Source organism: Polistes dominula, unplaced genomic scaffold (assembly GCF_049000335.1).
Source record: "Polistes dominula isolate Pdom_NZ unplaced genomic scaffold, Pdom_raw_medaka scaffold_35, whole genome shotgun sequence".
In the NCBI taxonomy this organism is placed as follows: Eukaryota; Metazoa; Arthropoda; class Insecta; order Hymenoptera; family Vespidae; genus Polistes; species Polistes dominula.
Window position 1 is genome coordinate 260,764 of NW_028300968.1, and position 17,431 is coordinate 278,194.

The 17,431-nt window shown below is 27.8% G+C and overlaps 3 protein-coding genes across 8 annotated transcripts; 1 reads left to right on the forward strand and 2 right to left on the reverse strand.

The window, feature by feature from the left end:
- Window positions 1-146: 146 nt before the first annotated feature.
- wls (Wnt ligand secretion mediator) lies at window positions 147-5,014 on the reverse strand. The gene is made up of 12 exons (XM_015332320.2): window positions 4,501-5,014; window positions 4,023-4,210; window positions 3,811-3,916; window positions 3,591-3,715; window positions 3,356-3,511; window positions 3,118-3,295; window positions 2,910-3,037; window positions 2,802-2,807; window positions 2,553-2,714; window positions 2,245-2,472; window positions 2,001-2,154; window positions 147-1,875 (listed from the first exon to the last, which is right to left on the reverse strand). The coding sequence occupies exons 1-12, from the start codon at window positions 4,604-4,606 to the stop codon at window positions 1,775-1,777; spliced, it is 1,638 nt and encodes a 545-aa protein (XP_015187806.1). The 5' UTR covers window positions 4,607-5,014; the 3' UTR covers window positions 147-1,774.
- A 157-nt stretch (window positions 5,015-5,171) lies between these two features.
- On the forward strand, window positions 5,172-10,676 carry Strip (striatin interacting protein). Of its 3 annotated transcripts, XM_089173334.1 has the most exons (13): window positions 5,172-5,307; window positions 5,462-5,651; window positions 5,920-6,036; window positions 6,120-6,403; window positions 6,491-6,669; window positions 6,758-7,071; window positions 7,150-7,358; window positions 7,450-7,606; window positions 7,694-7,938; window positions 8,091-8,318; window positions 8,418-8,589; window positions 8,699-8,903; window positions 9,004-10,676. In XM_089173334.1, the coding sequence occupies exons 2-13, from the start codon at window positions 5,559-5,561 to the stop codon at window positions 9,267-9,269; spliced, it is 2,469 nt and encodes an 822-aa protein (XP_089029460.1). In that variant the 5' UTR covers window positions 5,172-5,307; window positions 5,462-5,558; the 3' UTR covers window positions 9,270-10,676. The 3 variants fall into 3 exon arrangements, with proteins under 3 accessions (XP_089029460.1, XP_089029461.1, XP_089029459.1); XM_089173335.1 differs by having other exon boundaries at window positions 5,295-5,642; XM_089173333.1 differs by having other exon boundaries at window positions 5,296-5,651.
- Zw (glucose-6-phosphate 1-dehydrogenase Zw) lies at window positions 9,557-17,362 on the reverse strand. 4 transcript variants are annotated; one of them, XM_015332307.2, is made up of 9 exons: window positions 16,800-17,362; window positions 12,648-12,772; window positions 12,209-12,573; window positions 11,738-12,106; window positions 11,396-11,625; window positions 11,100-11,305; window positions 10,848-11,008; window positions 10,685-10,771; window positions 9,557-9,886 (listed from the first exon to the last, which is right to left on the reverse strand). In XM_015332307.2, the coding sequence occupies exons 1-9, from the start codon at window positions 16,816-16,818 to the stop codon at window positions 9,877-9,879; spliced, it is 1,572 nt and encodes a 523-aa protein (XP_015187793.1). In that variant the 5' UTR covers window positions 16,819-17,362; the 3' UTR covers window positions 9,557-9,876. The 4 variants fall into 4 exon arrangements, with proteins under 4 accessions (XP_015187793.1, XP_015187795.1, XP_089029471.1 ...); XM_015332309.2 differs by lacking the exon at window positions 16,800-17,362 and adding an exon at window positions 13,381-13,752; XM_089173345.1 differs by lacking the exon at window positions 16,800-17,362 and adding an exon at window positions 13,014-13,032.
- Between the last annotated feature and the right edge of the window lie 69 nt (window positions 17,363-17,431).

Below are 17,431 nucleotides of genomic sequence, written 5' to 3' on the forward strand. Positions count from 1 at the left end.
AGATAGAGATCTTATGTGGCCTGTAATTGGTCGAATTTTGGCAAGTAACATTGCTTGCACCAAAATCAAATTTTTAAAAATATTTTCTTTTTCTATTATACAAAAATAGTAAGTAATAGTAAAGTAGTAAAAAAATGTTAACACAATTACACAACAGATGTAATTATTTATTAAAAAAAGTATAAAATTTTACTAAATTGAAAAATCTATATAAATGTAGACATTAGACAAAATTTCACATTATATTGAACGCAGTGTTACCTGAAACACAATTTCATTTCTATTATAAAATACAATATATATAATTTCTTAAAATGTTTATGTTCGTTAGTTTATTTCCAGAATAAAATATATTGTACTTTTGTTCCACCTGCATTGTAGTATATTAATAATTAAGTATATAAAATCAGTCAAAAAAAATGATATCAAATGAATGTAATGATTTTGCATGCCAAAAATACATAAATGTATTAAATATCTTAATACATCGCCAACTTTTAAGTGTTCTTTATAATTTTATCTCATCTACAAGTATTCTACATAATATTCTAGTTAATATTAAGCAACTTATTTAAAACATAAGAAGCAATATTGCACTTTGAATAAAATTCTGAATACTTGACTTGCAATAATGTTTCTCTCATTAAATTAAATTATTTCTAATTGTTATGTGTAAATTATATAATAATACAAAGTACTATATATATATATATATTGTATGTAATTGCCATTGACTTATAATCGTTATTTATATAACGTGACAAGATGTGATAAAGAACAGAATAATTACATTCAATTGAATTGGCACGAAATTTCTTATTAATATTTGTGTTCTCTAAAATATTCAATCCGACGTGCAAACTACGTTATGAAATGTGCAAGTCATACCAATAAAACATGACATACTATATGTAGTATGAGAAAGATGCTGCTATAGTTTATGGATATAATCTCAATTCTAATTTGTTCTATAATATTGTTGTATGATTAAATGCATGTTTGTAAAGATTAAATATAGATATAATAATTGCCTGGCAATGATATGTACTATAACAAGACGGAACGGGTTCTTCTCTTAATTAATAAAATTCATAAAATACGATGAACTAAAAAATACATGATCGATCTATTTTCTATTTCTATTTTCTATATTACTTCTATATATTGCTTATAAAATATTCCATCAACTGCTAATTTAAAAATATTAATACCATTTGTAAATTCTATAATTGCACATATAATGCAATATAATTAAGTTAAACAAATACTGGGGAGTAATTTTTTTTATAGATTTATAAATGATCTCTCGTATACTGTTTGTTTTTGTGATATCATCATACGATATAAGATTTAAAAATTTTCTCGGAATTTTCAAATGTCGACTATAGAAGTAAAAAATGTTTTTTCTGAAAATTGTATAAATTTTATAAAGATTTTTGTATAAGGTATACAAATTCATTTTTGTTCCACTATTTCTTCCACTAATATACTGGAAGAAAAAAGTTTGTGCTTTTCGAAATGTTTTTTTTTATCTAATTCGTCAAGCAATGGGTTTTCATACTAATTTTATATATCACACATTATTATATAAGCGATATAGTAACTTAAAAGCTCATTTAAGTAGATTAAAAATCCCAAATATTTGGAATAATAAATAGTTTTGGCATGTAAAATTGATGCTTTAAATATTATCAGTCGTATCTGCTACTATCCTGTGAATACTGAAAAATCTACAGATCTTTTCTACTTTTTAACGAATAAGTACTTAAGATGTTTATTCCACAGCTGTTTTTCGGGCAAATGCTGTGAGTGATAACATCTCGTTGGGATCAGTAGGAAGCCGCGAAAATTCAATCTCTTCGCTAATACTGTGTTCTGTAATTCACGATTTTACATAATATAGAATTTTATTCATAACTATTTAAAACTATATATAAACACAACGATCTATAAATATTAAATAAGTTGTAATAAAATAAAATAATAAAAGAGATATTAACCTGATGGTTCAATCGGCCATTGTTTATGAGATGGTGCATACAGACATAATAATGCTAAAGTATAAATGTTCCACATTCCATAAACTCCAGTGAAAAATGCCGATGTCATTTGTAATTCTACTTCCTCATCCCACTTCCATTGTCCTTCTGCGACCTATTTCAAATATACAGAGTGAGAGAGTTGTTTTTTTTATTATGATCATGAGAAATTAGTAACTCTACAAATTTCATCAGGAATCGTTACCTGGCCAAGTATAAATCCGATAACTGTTAATGAAGCGCATAATAATGTGGCAACCATCAAAAATTTGAAACGATATATCACACCTTCGTAATGTAAACGACGTGCTGAACTCATATTAGGTAATGTAGCTCTTTTCACACTTATATTCATAAATACTTTCCATATCATGTAAGTTAAAAATATTAAATATACACCTGCCGAAAGTCCAGCCAAAATGATAAAAGATAACTGTGATTTATTATTTAAGGAATAAATATTAAAAATAAATTATAATATAAATCTACATAGTTTTGTAAATGAAAGGATACTGCCATTTTAGTACCGACATCTGTTACCCATATTGAATAAAATGGATTTCTTAATTGTACTCCACGTTCACACATATCGAAGATGAATAACGATAAACACCCTATGCCCACTGCAGAAAGATGACGCCAATAACATTTTAAGGAATTCCTTTGATCACCCTCCTAAACACACATTTCATTATATTTAAGAAAAACATTAATATTCATTTTTTAATATAACTTTTAATAACAAAAATATTTTAAACGTACCTGAATCTGATGTAGCATCATGTGATATAATATGAAAGAAAAAATATAATTAATAAGTTTAATGGGAATATAAATAAACTATTTGTATATAAAAAGAAGGATTCTTACCATAAGATGTTCTCCTGCAAAAACAAGCCAGAAAGATAAAAGTGTTGCATAAAATATTCCTTGTCTGATATCACCCAACAGAAGCATAAATGGCATATCGTATGCGAGAGTTAAATATTCCATGGGTACTGTATAACAATTAATATATTACTTATACTTATTAATTGTACGTCAATGTAATGAGATATTTGTATAAATAATTACGTACAATTTAAAAATGTTAAAGCCATTCCTAAAGCCAAGAGCATATATTCCAAAAGTGCAGGTAATCTTGATAACATGTGAACTCTTCTCCAATACCATATCAAAAAACAGATCACAATCGGGAAGAAAACAGTTTTAAGACTTACCCATACTTTTGTAAAGCCACCATTTTGATTAATAGCCTGAAATGAAGTTAAAATATTATATATGCTATTTACAATTATATTTAATGTATTACTTACAGTAAGCCATAAATCTGTTATGTGTCCTAAACCTTGATTAATGTTTCTATCAGTATCAGCAGGAATACGAATATTTAATAAATAATAGTCATGAAATAATGATCCCAATTCAAACAAAGGTACAACACTACAATTATAGTTATATTGTTCCATGGCCTACAAGTAAAACAATATTAATGAATAAATCATAAATGATTGATTGATTGATTTGAAAAAAAAAGGGTTGATCATTTACATCATCAATGCTACAATCCAAGATTCTTTCTATTATAGAAGAAGCATATGGTTTCCATGCATCTTCAGGATCTTCTTTATTTCTATAAGCAAGTCTTGCATCCAGAGTTATTTTAGTTCTAGGTGCTATTATATTGAACAAACAAAAAACAAATTATTGTTAAAATCAGTAAATATTAACTACACAAAGATATGCACATATATTTATATAATTAATTTACCAATTTGAATTTGACTATGATATACAATATCCACCTGCAAAACTCCTATAAGATTTTGTTGCCATCTAGAATAATCCAATTGCAAGTTACCACGTGGACCAGGCATCTACAGTATAATTCAAACAAATTTCTAATTTTATATATATATATATATATATATATATATATTTTTGCAATTTAATATCAAATTAACATAATAATAAAATACATACCAGAAATGTATAAACCACCTGATGTGCTTGATGATGACTATCCAAACTAAAATGATTTATATCCACATAAGTACAAGAACCTTTGCCTCTTGAATAAAACCATTTTCCTGCACCTGGTTCAGTTCCATTAATTCTTATATCTTCACAAGGTGTACCTAATATATTTTGGCTTGTAGCAGGTGTAGGTGCTAAAAAGTCATCATTTTTATTAATAAGAAAACAATTTTAATATCAAATAAAAACGTTAGAAATGAAATTTAATTAATAAAGGAAACAAATCTAATAGCATCATATAATCAAAACAATAAACAAAATTTACATATCCATTGTTGTGTGACAGTAAAACATTACTTAAAATAAATGAAAAAAATGATTATTTTCCAAAATAAAACATTGAAATAGAAAATAAGAAAAAATTGTTAAGATCAATAATACATTGTTTTATAATAGAATCATAAATGCAATTAAGATTACTTACCTATGAGGCCGCCTATTAAAAAGCATACAATTTGTGCAATAATAAGCATAATTACTAATACCGAAAGTTTCTTGCCGCTTAAGTTTTCTATTATTGTACCCTGCATTCTGTCAATGTTTTAATACAATTAATCTTGTAAATAAAGAAAAAGCTTTGTTAGATGTTTGTAGAAAATTGTATCGAACAGAACTATTTGTCGAGTTTATTGTCTCTTCCATTTGCAGGACTCTACGCTAAACCAGTGCACTACTCTTTAAGCGTCTTTTGTGATTGGCTAATTTAACGCAAACATAAAATGACAGAAATCATTTTCAAATATGCAAACATGTTCGATTTATTTTACTAAATATCTCATAATCATAATTACGAGTATGTTCAAAATTGAAAAAATGAATATCCATTTATTGGTTTATTTAAGGTTAATGACATTTGGAAAATTCCATGTTAGAAAATGTTAACATAGTGATTGTTTGGCAACTCAGAAATGAATCATTTTTGAAACTACGTCAACTGTGCATTCATTGTTAAAGTTTAGTCGTGTATTTATGTTACACCCTGTATAGCACGTTGAGTGCCACGCTCATTTCAAAGAAGTCCTCGTCAGGCCACGGGCGCCGCTTAGAAATATCACGTAATACGCTGTCAGCCAGCGGTGACTGACGCGGCCCGACGGAAAGTCCACCAATGGCGGACGCGGCCAAAACGGAATGTTACTTGCGCAACTTCTATACTCTTGTATGTGACTGTTTTGTCCAGATCGGACGAAACGAAACGAGCCTAGAGAACAGCTTGCAGTTTATAGTCTTTGTAAGAATAACTTGTGAATCAGTTATTCGATTATTATAGTTTAGAAATGTGTCTGTCTGTTGCTTTTATTCGGAAATAATGATTTCCATTCGTAATATGTATTGTCCATATTAATATTTTGTATTTATTCAAATGTAAACCTGTTCGCGTACAGTTTTGTTGTAGAAAGTGGAGATAATTCTAAGACATCGTCTACCTTAAATGTGTCCATCGGTTTCTCCTCCCGTCCGTACTTTAATCATTATCACAAAATGTCATGTGACCTACGGACGGATGGAATTTTTGGAAAGCGGGATTTTCGACGTGGAGATTATCGACAAAACGTTGATGCAGATGTAAGTGAGGTAAAGTAAAAGTACATTTTCCCTAGGTAGTTAACATGATCATTACATTGACAAATGGTCATGAGTAATGATTTACGTCGTATATTGATTTTTTCTTAACCTAATCTCTAATAGATTGTTATACATATATATATATATATATATTACCAAGCTATGTGGTATACATATAAACTTCTTTTTTCAATCATATCGCTTTACACACATTATTATAAAAAGTATGAAGATTTACAAGCATCGTTATCAATGTAGTTTTCTTCTTACTTCTTAGGATGAACCGAAAAGTGTAGATTTGGATTTTGTTTATGATGATGCAGACACACATGCCAATGAAATTGCTGAGTTATACAGCTATACCGAACAATATGAGTTGCAACTTAATTTCAAAGTAAGATTGTAAATATTGTCGATTTAATTGTTTACAATGTTCTATATTAATATCACATAACTTATATATGTTATTAATTCTAGGCGTTTGAAGATCAGATGGAATGGTATAAGCTATGTCCCTGGTGGCAAAAGTTGGATGCATCACAAAAAAAATCAGTTATACATAAATTATTAGATCAATTGGAAGTATCTAATAAACAATTAAGGATGAAAGCTGCTCGTTGTATCTTATATTTAGTTCAAGGCTGTTGGGCTGAAGTGCAATCTGACAAAGAACAGCAAGAATGGACAAGAAAAAATGTCATGCTGCTTTATGAAGCCGGTGTCTTTCCAGCATTCGTAGAACTTTTAAATATTGAAATTGAGTAAATTTCCATTTTATTTCTCTCTACGATAATAGAATAGTTAGCAAATATATTTGAATGTATATGATTTTTCTTATGATTATGCAGAAATAGTACAACTGCTAGCTTGGCGATGAGAAAGTTAGCTGTCAGTCTTGCAGATTCTGTTGATTTGAGGATAATTCTCTCTGTTTTGTATATTATCACAGAAGTTATGAGAGAAGAAATAAAAAATAAAGAGTACAGCGTTTATGCAGATTATGTTGAATCTTTTAAAGAGGAACTTGGTAATTATTCAAAGTAAAAAATATAATTGTATAAGGTAATCGATGACTATTATTATTATTATTATTATTATCTTATTATCTTTTTCAGTAAATCCATATGGCGAGGAATTACTTATTGTGAAACTACTTGGAATGGTAACTTGTTTTTGTAGCGGGTCTGCACCTCATTTTCCTATGAAAAAAGTTCTTTTACTCTTGTGGAAATTAATATTAGTTTCTTTGGGTGGTATCGATACACTCAGAGAATTAAAGAAAAAATATAGGGAAGAAGCTGGTCTTGATGCAGAACAAGAGGATACAATAGAAGTAGCTAGAACCATGAGGGCTAGTTCTCCTCCTGCTAATGCACCAGATTTAATAGAAACACAAAATCAGAAATGTAATAAAAGACCTCTTAGACGGGTAGGTTATAATTATTACTTCACATAGTGTATATACACTTATTTCTTACATTTATTAATGAAATCAAATATTTTCTAGATTTTAATGAAACAAAGTTCATTAGATGAGCCAGGCTTAGGTATGGAGTACGAGGGTGGAGAACCAGGAAATAATCCTACAACAAATGAAGGTGAAGGAGAAATGGTCAACTTCATAAGTCAACCAGGTATTCCTGGTTGGAATCAAACTTATTACGAAGAACGATATAATCAATCTCAATTAAGGCCTTATACTCCACAGATGAACAAAGGGAAAGATAAGCTACATCGCTAACTTTTACACTAGTAAACATTTCATTGTTTATAATGACCGTTTATAATATATTTATTTTTATCTTGTAGGTCTACCATGGACACCAAAAGTACGGCAGAAAGATGTTGACACGTTCCTGGAAGTGTCCAGACTTAAATTCGTTGGTTATAAATTACAAGGAGATAGAGAAAGTTTAGCTGGTTTACCACAACCAATACACGAAGGTGTCAACACGCTTAAAAGAGTAAGCCAAATATTCATTTGGTGCAATGGAAGATTTAGAAAAACTCATTCATTATATATATATATATGTGTATATATGCATTTTTAGCATATGTATACATCTTTAGCTGAAGTTCAAATTCAAGAGGAGGAAGAAATAGCTAGAAATCCAATGAGTACTCCAGAACCTCCTCTTCGTCAAACTCCAACAGAAATTTTATATCAAGCCATATTACCTAATCTTCCACAGTATATGATTGCATTATTAAAAATTTTACTTGCTGCTGCACCAACCAGCAAAGCCAAAACAGATAGTGTTAATATAATGGCGGATGTTCTGCCAGAAGAAATGCCGTATGTTACATATTTTTTATTATGTAATAAGAAAGAGTTAGTGTTTTATGTTTTTTTCAAATATTATTTACAACTATTATAATATTATAATAGTTTTATGTGTTTGTGTGTGTGTGTGTGTGTGATTAATTGAAATATTTTTATGTTTGTAGAATGACAGTATTTCAATCAATGAAATTGGGAAATGATGTTAATAGACATAAGGAAATCATTGTTAAAGCGGTTTCTGCTATTTTACTTCTTTTACTAAAACACTTCAAATTGAATCACATATATCAATTTGAATTTATGTCACAACATTTAGTATTTGCTAATTGCATACCTCTTGTGTTGAAGTTTTTAAATCAAAACATCTTGTCTTATATTGAAGCAAGACATGTGTAAGTTAAATTGCATCTTTCTTACAAATTTGTTGACTATTTGTTGTTGTTGTTGTTGTTGTTGTTATTGTTGTAGTAATTGTTTTAAATTCATTACAGAATTCCCATTTTGGACTTTCCCATATGTGTTATTGGCGATCAACCAGAATTAACGCCTGAAAGTCTTGAAATTGGAGACAATCAAACGTACTCTTGGCGTAATATTTTTTCATGTATTAATTTATTAAGAATTTTGAATAAATTAACCAAGTGGAAACACAGTAGAATTATGGTAAGTTATATTAATATTTTTAATAATTAGTGAATGATTAATAGAAAAAAAATAAACGAAAAAAAAAAAAAACAAAAAGACATTTATTTTCATATACATACATTCATAGATGCTAGTAGTTTTTAAGTCAGCACCCATTCTAAAACGTACATTAAAAGTGAGGCATGCTATGATGCAATTATATGTTCTAAAATTGTTGAAAATGCAAACAAAGTATCTCGGACGACAATGGCGGAAAACAAATATGAAAACTATAAGTGTAATTTATGCTAAAGTTAGGCATCGTCTTAACGACGACTGGGCCTATGGTAATGGTAAATATTCATTTGATTGCATATAAGTCGCAGTTTTATCGGTCATTTAATTTTCTATTTCTTTATATGTTATATTATAATACAGTTCTACGTTTTATAGATTTAGAAGCACGACCATGGGATTTTCAAGTCGAGGAATGTGAATTACGTACTTGTGTTGATCAATTTAATAATCGACGATATTCTAATGCTCCTAAAGACGATGAATTAGAACCTGTTGATACGTCTGTTACTTCTGTACTCGGTACGAATGTAAAATTAACAGAAGAATTCAAACAGCATTACGAATTATGGTTACAACAAGAAGTGTTTCAAAGAAGTATTAATTGGGATGAACTGTTGGATCCTGAAGCTTGTGAAATTTAAAGTTCTGAATAAGTGTAAAGTATAGAAATAGTATTTTCATCGATTGATAGACCTGGATCAAATTTTGACATTTTTACAAATCATGTACTATTGTGAAAAGTGTTCAAAAGACATTGCCATATCAACATCATAATCTAATTTCGTTTTTATTTGTGTAAATTGTACTTGGATGGCTCTAATATAGCAAATGTTTAACAAACTAGCTAATTTTAGAGTGAATATTTGTAAAATGAAACGCGAGATGTTTTTTTTTTTATATTTCGTTTTTATATTATTTTAACAATCTCTACTGTTGATGGCAACAAATATTTATTTCTTCAATACTAATAATCATTCGGTATATTTATCTCTTCTAAATGTAATTATTAAAAATTTAAGACATTATATTGCTATTTATGACTTAATATTTTTCTTATTATATCATCTAGCTTTATATACATTTATTATTTATAATAACGCAACGGATATATTTCCCGATACGATATGATGTATTACAGCAAATCGAACTTTCCAGATTTTATATGAGTTTTATATGTACCCATCTTATCCATTATAACAGTGACAATATGCAAGTAAAATTATAACGTCTTAGAACATTGGTGTTCAACTACAGCATCCTAAAAATAATTTAATCTATTTATGTTTATTGCCAAAGAAGGAAAAAAAAATACAAATTTTATTGACTTATATATTCTAAACGCAATTGATCATTTTGTATAAAAAAAAAAAAAAAACAAAGAAAAGAGAAAGAGTCGAAGAGAAATAACATAAAACTACATGTAAATGTATAGTATCATAGTACATACACACAGATCACAATTGGCTTGTATAATATTCAAAACTACAGTCTTATACAATTTAAAAACAAAAATATATGTGAATTAACTTTCTTCGATTTATTTATTGTAATATATGTTTAAACAATATCAAGCCAATATCATCCTTCTCTCTCTCTTTTTCTGTAATTTATATTATTTAACTGATGTATGTTACATTTCAAGTGATTGGCATAATGTTTCAATTGTCAAGATTTAATAAAAGTATAACGTAAGTAGAAAATAGCTTTGTATCTTTAATCCCGAAATAAATAAACTCGCGTTTTTATATAAAAAATTTCTCATGTATAACAACAATATTAATAGGAATACATACATATATAAAAATAGGGCATGTCTTTCTGTAATACCAAAATATATATATATATATATGTGCGTGTGTCATCAATGTAGAAAGTTTGATAAATACTGTGTACAAAATTACAGAAATGCCATCTTAATTATTGTATAAAATCTTGATATATCACAATCACGGATTGTACAAAAATAAATTGGTTTTTATATTTTTATCAGTTTCACAATTATATATAAACTTAATGTTTCTTTTTTTTTTTTTTTTTTTTTTTTTAAATATCTTACGAAGATATCCATTTATAGGAGCCGTAATAAGCAAAATTATTTTCCTTTGCCTTATCGTCGGCTTCTTTTGGTCCTCGAGAGCCATATCTATAAATTTGTATATAAATTTAATTAAAACATACATCAGTGAACAATTAAATGTAGATATAAAATAATAACTTACTTGTAAGGAATAGGTGGTATTTTTTCCCGTTCTATTTGATGTAACAATGGTGTAAAAATTCTCCACGCTTCGGAAAGTTCATCGCTACGAACGAAATGCATTTGCGATCCACAAAAAACGTCCAAAATTAATCTCTCGTAAGCGTCAGGTAATTTCAAATCCTACGATAAATGTTAATAATGATTTTCAACAAATCTTTCATGATTATTATTATTATTATTATTATATTTATAATGAATAATATTTAGTCACCTTGTATCTATTACTGTATGTGAGATCTAATTCTGTTTCTTCCATATCAAAAGTGATACCAGGTGATTTGGTCATCATTTTTATGTACAATGCTTCACCAGGTTGTACTCTTATAACTAATTCGTTTCTTTTTGTTTTACCATCGAATATATCACCAGGTACATCGTAATATTGAACTCTAACTTCAGCCTTACGCTCGTTCAGAGCTACGAGAGAAAAAAAAAGTATAACAATATTTTATTATACAATAAGAAAAGAAACACTTTAGTAAAATTATTATAGGAAATATTTCATACCTTTTCCACAACGAAGAATAAAAGGCACACCATCCCATCGTTCATTATTAATTTTCAGTACCGCTAGTGCATAAGTTGGAGTGGTTGAACCTGGAGGTACTGTAGGATCATCTAAATATCCTAATTGAGCCTCAGGGTTGTTGGAATCTGGATTACCCACATATTGTCCTAAAACTACGTTGTTTAATTCTAATGGTTTTATACATCTTAAGACTTTAACTTTTTCATCTCTGAAAATAAGACAATAAACGACATTGCGTTAAATGTAACGCAAAAGAAATATCGAAATCTTCTGTTTAACATTTTATCCCTTGTATATTGATGTATAAAAATTTGTAATACCTGATATCATTAGGATGACACGAAGCAGGTTTTTCCATTGCAACGAGCGATAATATCTGCAACAAATGATTTTGCATAACATCTCGAATAATTCCAAACTCATCAAAATATCCGCCTCTTCCTTGAGTACCAAAAGGTTCCTTAAAAGTTATTTGTACGGAAGCTATGTTATCCCTGTTCCAACTTAAATTCAATATCCTGTTTGCAAATCTTAATGTCATTAAATTTTGAACCATTTCTTTTCCAAGATAATGATCTATCCGATAGATTTGTTCTTCATCGAAAAGTGACGCAAGATGATCGGAAAGATGTTGCGATGAAATAGCATCTCGACCGAATGGTTTTTCTATTATAATTCTTGTCCAACCTCTGTGAAAGAAAAAAAAGTATTCATTTATCGTTCGATGATGATAATAATAATGCACGTTTACGTAATCCTGACGCAAATTACGAAGAAGAAACTAAGCTTACTTTTGTCCCATGCAAACTTTTCTAATATGTACAGTGACCGATCCAAAAATGTTTGGTGGTAATGCCAAATAAAAAAGCCTATTGGCCATTGAACCTTTCTCTTGTTTTTGCAATTCGTTGTTCAAAATTTGAAAATGTTCTTCCGAATCGTAATTACCGCTAATATAATAATTTAATTTCCAAAATTCTTCATATTTATCTTCCTCTTCCGGTTTAACTTTCATGTAAGGATGACACTTTTCTCGCAATTGTTTAACAGTAATGTTGCTTCTAGCATATCCAAAGAATGTTGTTATTTTTGGTAAAAGATTGTCACGGAAAAGCCACCAGAGAGTCGGATAAATTTTCTTCTTAGCTAAATCACCCTAAGCAATTTATACAATTTTATTCTTTGAGCATTTTTTCTTGTAATAATTTCGAAATGATATTTTTTACTTACAGATGCTCCGAGTGTCACAAACACGTGTGGTAAAAGTCTATCAAAATGAGTACCTTCAAGGTGATCCATTTCATCCGACTTTAAAGATTGTCGGATGAGCTGTAGACTCTCCTCCGTGGATGTTTCTAAAGTAAAATAATATCAAAAGAGTAAGTCTTAGAAACAAGAATTTTCGATGTTTTTTTTTTTTTTAATTTATCCTAAATTTTACTTAACTATTTAATCGAATAAATAATAATAATATTATTAATTGTAATAAGAATTTTGTCGGCAATTCAATTTAAAACACGAAACTATCGAACAATTGATCATTTTACTCGTATATATCGAAGAAGAACGAGTTAGAGAATGTAATAGCGAACGTACATAATTGTCCACGTCTATTCTCGTAATCCTGACGACATGACCAGGATATAGACTATGACAAGACTGAAGATTGAAAGTAAAATTCTTCTATGTTTGTACAAAAATGTGAAGAATATTCTACATAATATATTATATATGAAAAAAAAAAAAAAAAAAAAAAAATACCCCAAGTACATAGTTATTATATGAAATTCATTTCACGTAGATCCCATTTATGTTTTGTAATTTAAAATAATAATAAAATAAAAGAAAAAAAAAAGGAATCAGAAGGCCAATATTCTGTTTGTACTTTTGAACGAACAATGCCGACTCAAGTTGCAACATTACTTATTATCTACGGTAAATAATAAGTTTTTTTTTTACTTACTCAGCATGATTATTACTTGTATAATATAAAATTAATTTTTAAGAAAAAAAAACACACACACAAAAGTTAACTTTATCCAAGAATTTTTGAAACGTAATTATTATAGTCTAATTATATATTTTATTAATGAAAAAAAGAAAAAGAAAATGTCTTATTAGTATGAAACACCTGAACACTTTGACATCGTAAGTCAAACTGATCGACAGTGTCGATAGATCAACGCTCTTTCCTAAAGAATTAAATGCCTCAATAAAATGCGCAAGAACGTAAAACTGGCAATAAGCGTCGTTTTAAATAACGAACACGATTACGATATTACACAATTAGAAAGATTATAAAGATAACAAAATTCTAGTATCTATTTCATATTAAAAAACAATATTTTTTATCATCATCCTTTATTTCAAGAGTATTTATTAATAATACGATGTATAAACTTCTGTGATTTATTAAAAATACATTGCAAAAGTAATAATTAACTGTAGATATATTCAATTTTTTTTTGTTTTTTAAGAAATTTGAATTCTCGTCGAGTCATGATGATGATGATGTTTTTTTTTTTTTCATTAATTCGTTCGAATTTATTCCCATATAGAAATATAAATTATTTATTTCATTTTACTTTAACGAACAATCCCTTCTCATCTTCTTCAATAATCTCAAAGTAGAAGATCAGGTGATATTAGAAACGCAATTGTAAAATCAACAATACGATTACATAATTATTTATGTACATGGTTTATGATTGCATGCGTTAATAATATTATTTTAATATTTATAATTATGCATGCGTTTACGTTACGATCGTGTCATATCGATCATGAATTATTTACACATGAATAAACACGTGCGCACGTATAATATTATCATTCTCTCTCTCTTTTTACGAAAGCGATGATTAAGCACTTTGACCAACAAAAAACCTGTTAAAATGTTACTTCAAACTTTTTTTCAAAACAATCACGAACTGTACGGTGAGGAAGACAATTAAATAGAATACTTGTTTATATAAATATATTTTTTAAATATTTCGGATAATTAATTAATAAAATATTGAAACGGGTCGGGTCATATACCCATGAAAAATATCTAATGAATGTTGACATACATTTTCTAACTTTCATATTTGTTAGCCTTTAAATGAAGAAACGAATTCTTTGGTCATCGTTATACAAAGTGTTTCAACATTCGCTATCAACCTAATCGTAACTCATTAACACCGACTTGAAATTGTTTTTTTTTTCTATTTCTTTTTTTGTTCATACTTTGCTCATGCTGACCTCCTCAATTGTGAATGTTTTATATTTGTTACAATTGGATTTTGTTTTTTAGTATGATTTGTAATAACAGTTCTCACTTTGTACCTAACATACGAACCTAACTCCAGTGATTCATCATCATTATATCACATAATCAAAATTAATTTTTAAAATATCGTGTAAAAAATACTTGCAAAATATTAATACGAAGACAATACGTGGTAAAGAATTCTTATATATGAAAAGGAAATAATAATAAAGTTGTTTTAAAATAGAATATTAGCACGTTCAATGCATATCAGTGTTAATTATTTTTTATCTCTACTAATTAGAGATTGTGAGTTTTGAAACGTGTTTAAGAAGCGTTGTTGGTTGCTGCTTTTCCGTTTCAAAAAAAAAAAAAAAAAGTTACAAAATTTATGTTAACATTATTAATAAATAATTAATAAGATATAAAATTATAATGTTATATAACAGGATCGATTATTAATAATTTATCTATCGTATCAAAGAAACGATACTTCATTAATTTTAACCGAAGCCTTCGTTTTCTGTTCAAATTTCAGTGTGAAGGCTAACATAGTCGGGACAGCATGTAATATACGTTTTCATCTTGACACGCGTTACCTTGATCTCTTCCACTGTATTTCCTGTGTTGAAAAGTTTCCAACTTTAATTAAAAAAGAAAAAAAGAAACTTTCATCTTTTTATTCAAATAAAAATAGATTGGAATTATTTTGGGACTCGAAATTCTTCTTCAATCAAGCAACGTATTTATCGAATAATATAAACATTTTGTTGTTTTTCCTTTTAACATTAACATAAAAAATTAAATTACATAAAGTCTAGCAATTTTTCGGATGTGTTTTTTGAAGATGATAAATGCATATTATTGAAATCCATATTAGATAATAATTATAGTTCTTAACGATACATAATTGTAAATACCGATATGTTAACATATATCTATAGATATTAATTTTTTACGTAAGAGTGGGAATATAGCAAGTTAATCGTCCAATTAACTTGCACGATAAGTGGCGTGACACACATTGAAGATTGTTATTTGATTACATACATAGAGATATTCTTGAGAAAATTATATTTATTGTTTTTCCAATTAATTATAACGCGTATACTTAATAATAAATTAAATAAGAATTAATATTCATTTGAATAAATAATATCAGTAAGAGAAATGAAGGATTTCTTTTTTTTTTGTGTTGAGTCAGCCATTTTTGTAAAAAATGAGATTGTGTCATATAAACTTGCAGAATTTTTTGTATGAACGAGCCTCCAGCGATTTTAAATCTATTACGCAGACCTACTTTGCGAGTTAACGTAATAAGAATTACTCATGATAATGGAACGTCCTTTTTACATGACTATACATAAAGTCCTTGTAAAGTAGTATTATCTTAAATGGTCATATTTTACATTTTTTTACATTATTTTCATCAAAATGTTTGCACCGACTAATCTGCAGTTAAATAATGTTTCTCTTTCTATCTCCTTTTTCCTTTCTTTTTCTTTTATTATGATAACGATAAATATCATATATATCAGTATATAATGAAGTGAGAAGCGCCCTTGACAAATAAATCTAAATCAATGTAATATTAAATATTAGATAAACGTTGTTGTAACACGGATATGAATATTTACATTGGGTTGTGAGACGAGAAAGAAAAAAATTGCGCAACAGAAAATGATTTTCATCGATTTCGTAACTTTTAACGCGCATTAATTCGTCAAATCTAAACATTGTGAGAATATATTTAGAAATATGTAGAGAAAAATTCACCTAACGTATACATTAACATATTAATTTAAATAAATTATAATTAAAATTAAAAAAAGAAAAACGGGAAATGATATAACGAATAATTGAATTAATTTCGCATGAATGAACAAATATTTCTTCGTTCTCTAGTATTTTTATAGTCAAAAGAACATCGATTTGTAATTTAAATCACTGATAATAACATACATTCACAATTACAAAGTTCTTCTTTTCAAGTAGTAGTATATACATACATATGTAAATACATATGTCACATGAATGTTTTATACGTAAAAGATAATCTTTTAAACATGAAATATAACTTTGATAAAAATACTGCAAGAAATACAATATGTGTATACAATATTTATACTTACTTCTTTTAATTTTCGCCATTTTAGGAAACTGACGTTAACACGATAGACAAAATAATACAATATTGTCGATGAAAATCTGATTAATTTACTTTTTAATGTTATAAGTTAATTTTTAGTAAAAAAAACTAATATGTACTATATCTTTTGTTGTTAAAACGAAAAATATTTCACACTGAATAAAAATTGAGAGGTTAAATTTGCACAGATCCGCACAGCTATAGCACGTGCGGCAGACTGATCGATTAAAAGATCACCATATATTAAACGTTCGAAAATTCTCCATCTTTGTTTCGCACGATAACAAGTTTTACAGCTTGTCAATATTATCTGATGGTACTGAACTTTCACTTGAGTTAAATATTATGAACATATGTGTAATGAAATTATTACATATTTTTCCTTGAAACCTAATGACATTATCACTAAATTCTTACGAATTTCTAGGTAAATTATACGACAATCATTTTTCTTACTGTCACTTTAAAATTATATGTTAAAATTAAATAACATTAATTCCTATATATTTCAATATTGTAAAATTCATATGAGACATAATTAAATATATTTTTCTGTTGATTGTTGTATAATAATAAATGTTTAAATTGCAAATAGAATAAAATTTAAATTAAACT

Excerpts from the sequence above, each read along its gene's own strand:
- wls (XM_015332320.2), bottom strand. The coding sequence starts at position 4,606 with ATGCAGGGTACAATAATAGAAAACTTAAGCGGCAAGAAACTTTCGGTA. Across the intron at positions 3,716-3,810 it reads TCATAGTCAAATTCAAATTG|CACCTAGAACTAAAATAACT; the intron begins GTAAATTAATTA and ends TCAATATAATAG. Across the intron at positions 2,155-2,244 it reads TCGGATTTATACTTGGCCAG|GTCGCAGAAGGACAATGGAA; the intron begins GTAACGATTCCT and ends TATTTGAAATAG.
- Zw (XM_015332307.2), bottom strand. Across the intron at positions 12,107-12,208 it reads AAAGTTTGCATGGGACAAAA|AGGTTGGACAAGAATTATAA; the intron begins GTAAGCTTAGTT and ends TTTCTTTCACAG. Across the intron at positions 11,306-11,395 it reads TATTCTTCGTTGTGGAAAAG|CTCTGAACGAGCGTAAGGCT; the intron begins GTATGAAATATT and ends TTTCTCTCGTAG.
- Strip (XM_089173334.1), top strand. The coding sequence starts at position 5,559 with ATGTCATGTGACCTACGGACGGATGGAATTTTTGGAAAGCGGGATTTT. Across the intron at positions 6,670-6,757 it reads ATCTTTTAAAGAGGAACTTG|TAAATCCATATGGCGAGGAA; the intron begins GTAATTATTCAA and ends TATCTTTTTCAG. Across the intron at positions 8,904-9,003 it reads CGACTGGGCCTATGGTAATG|ATTTAGAAGCACGACCATGG; the intron begins GTAAATATTCAT and ends TACGTTTTATAG.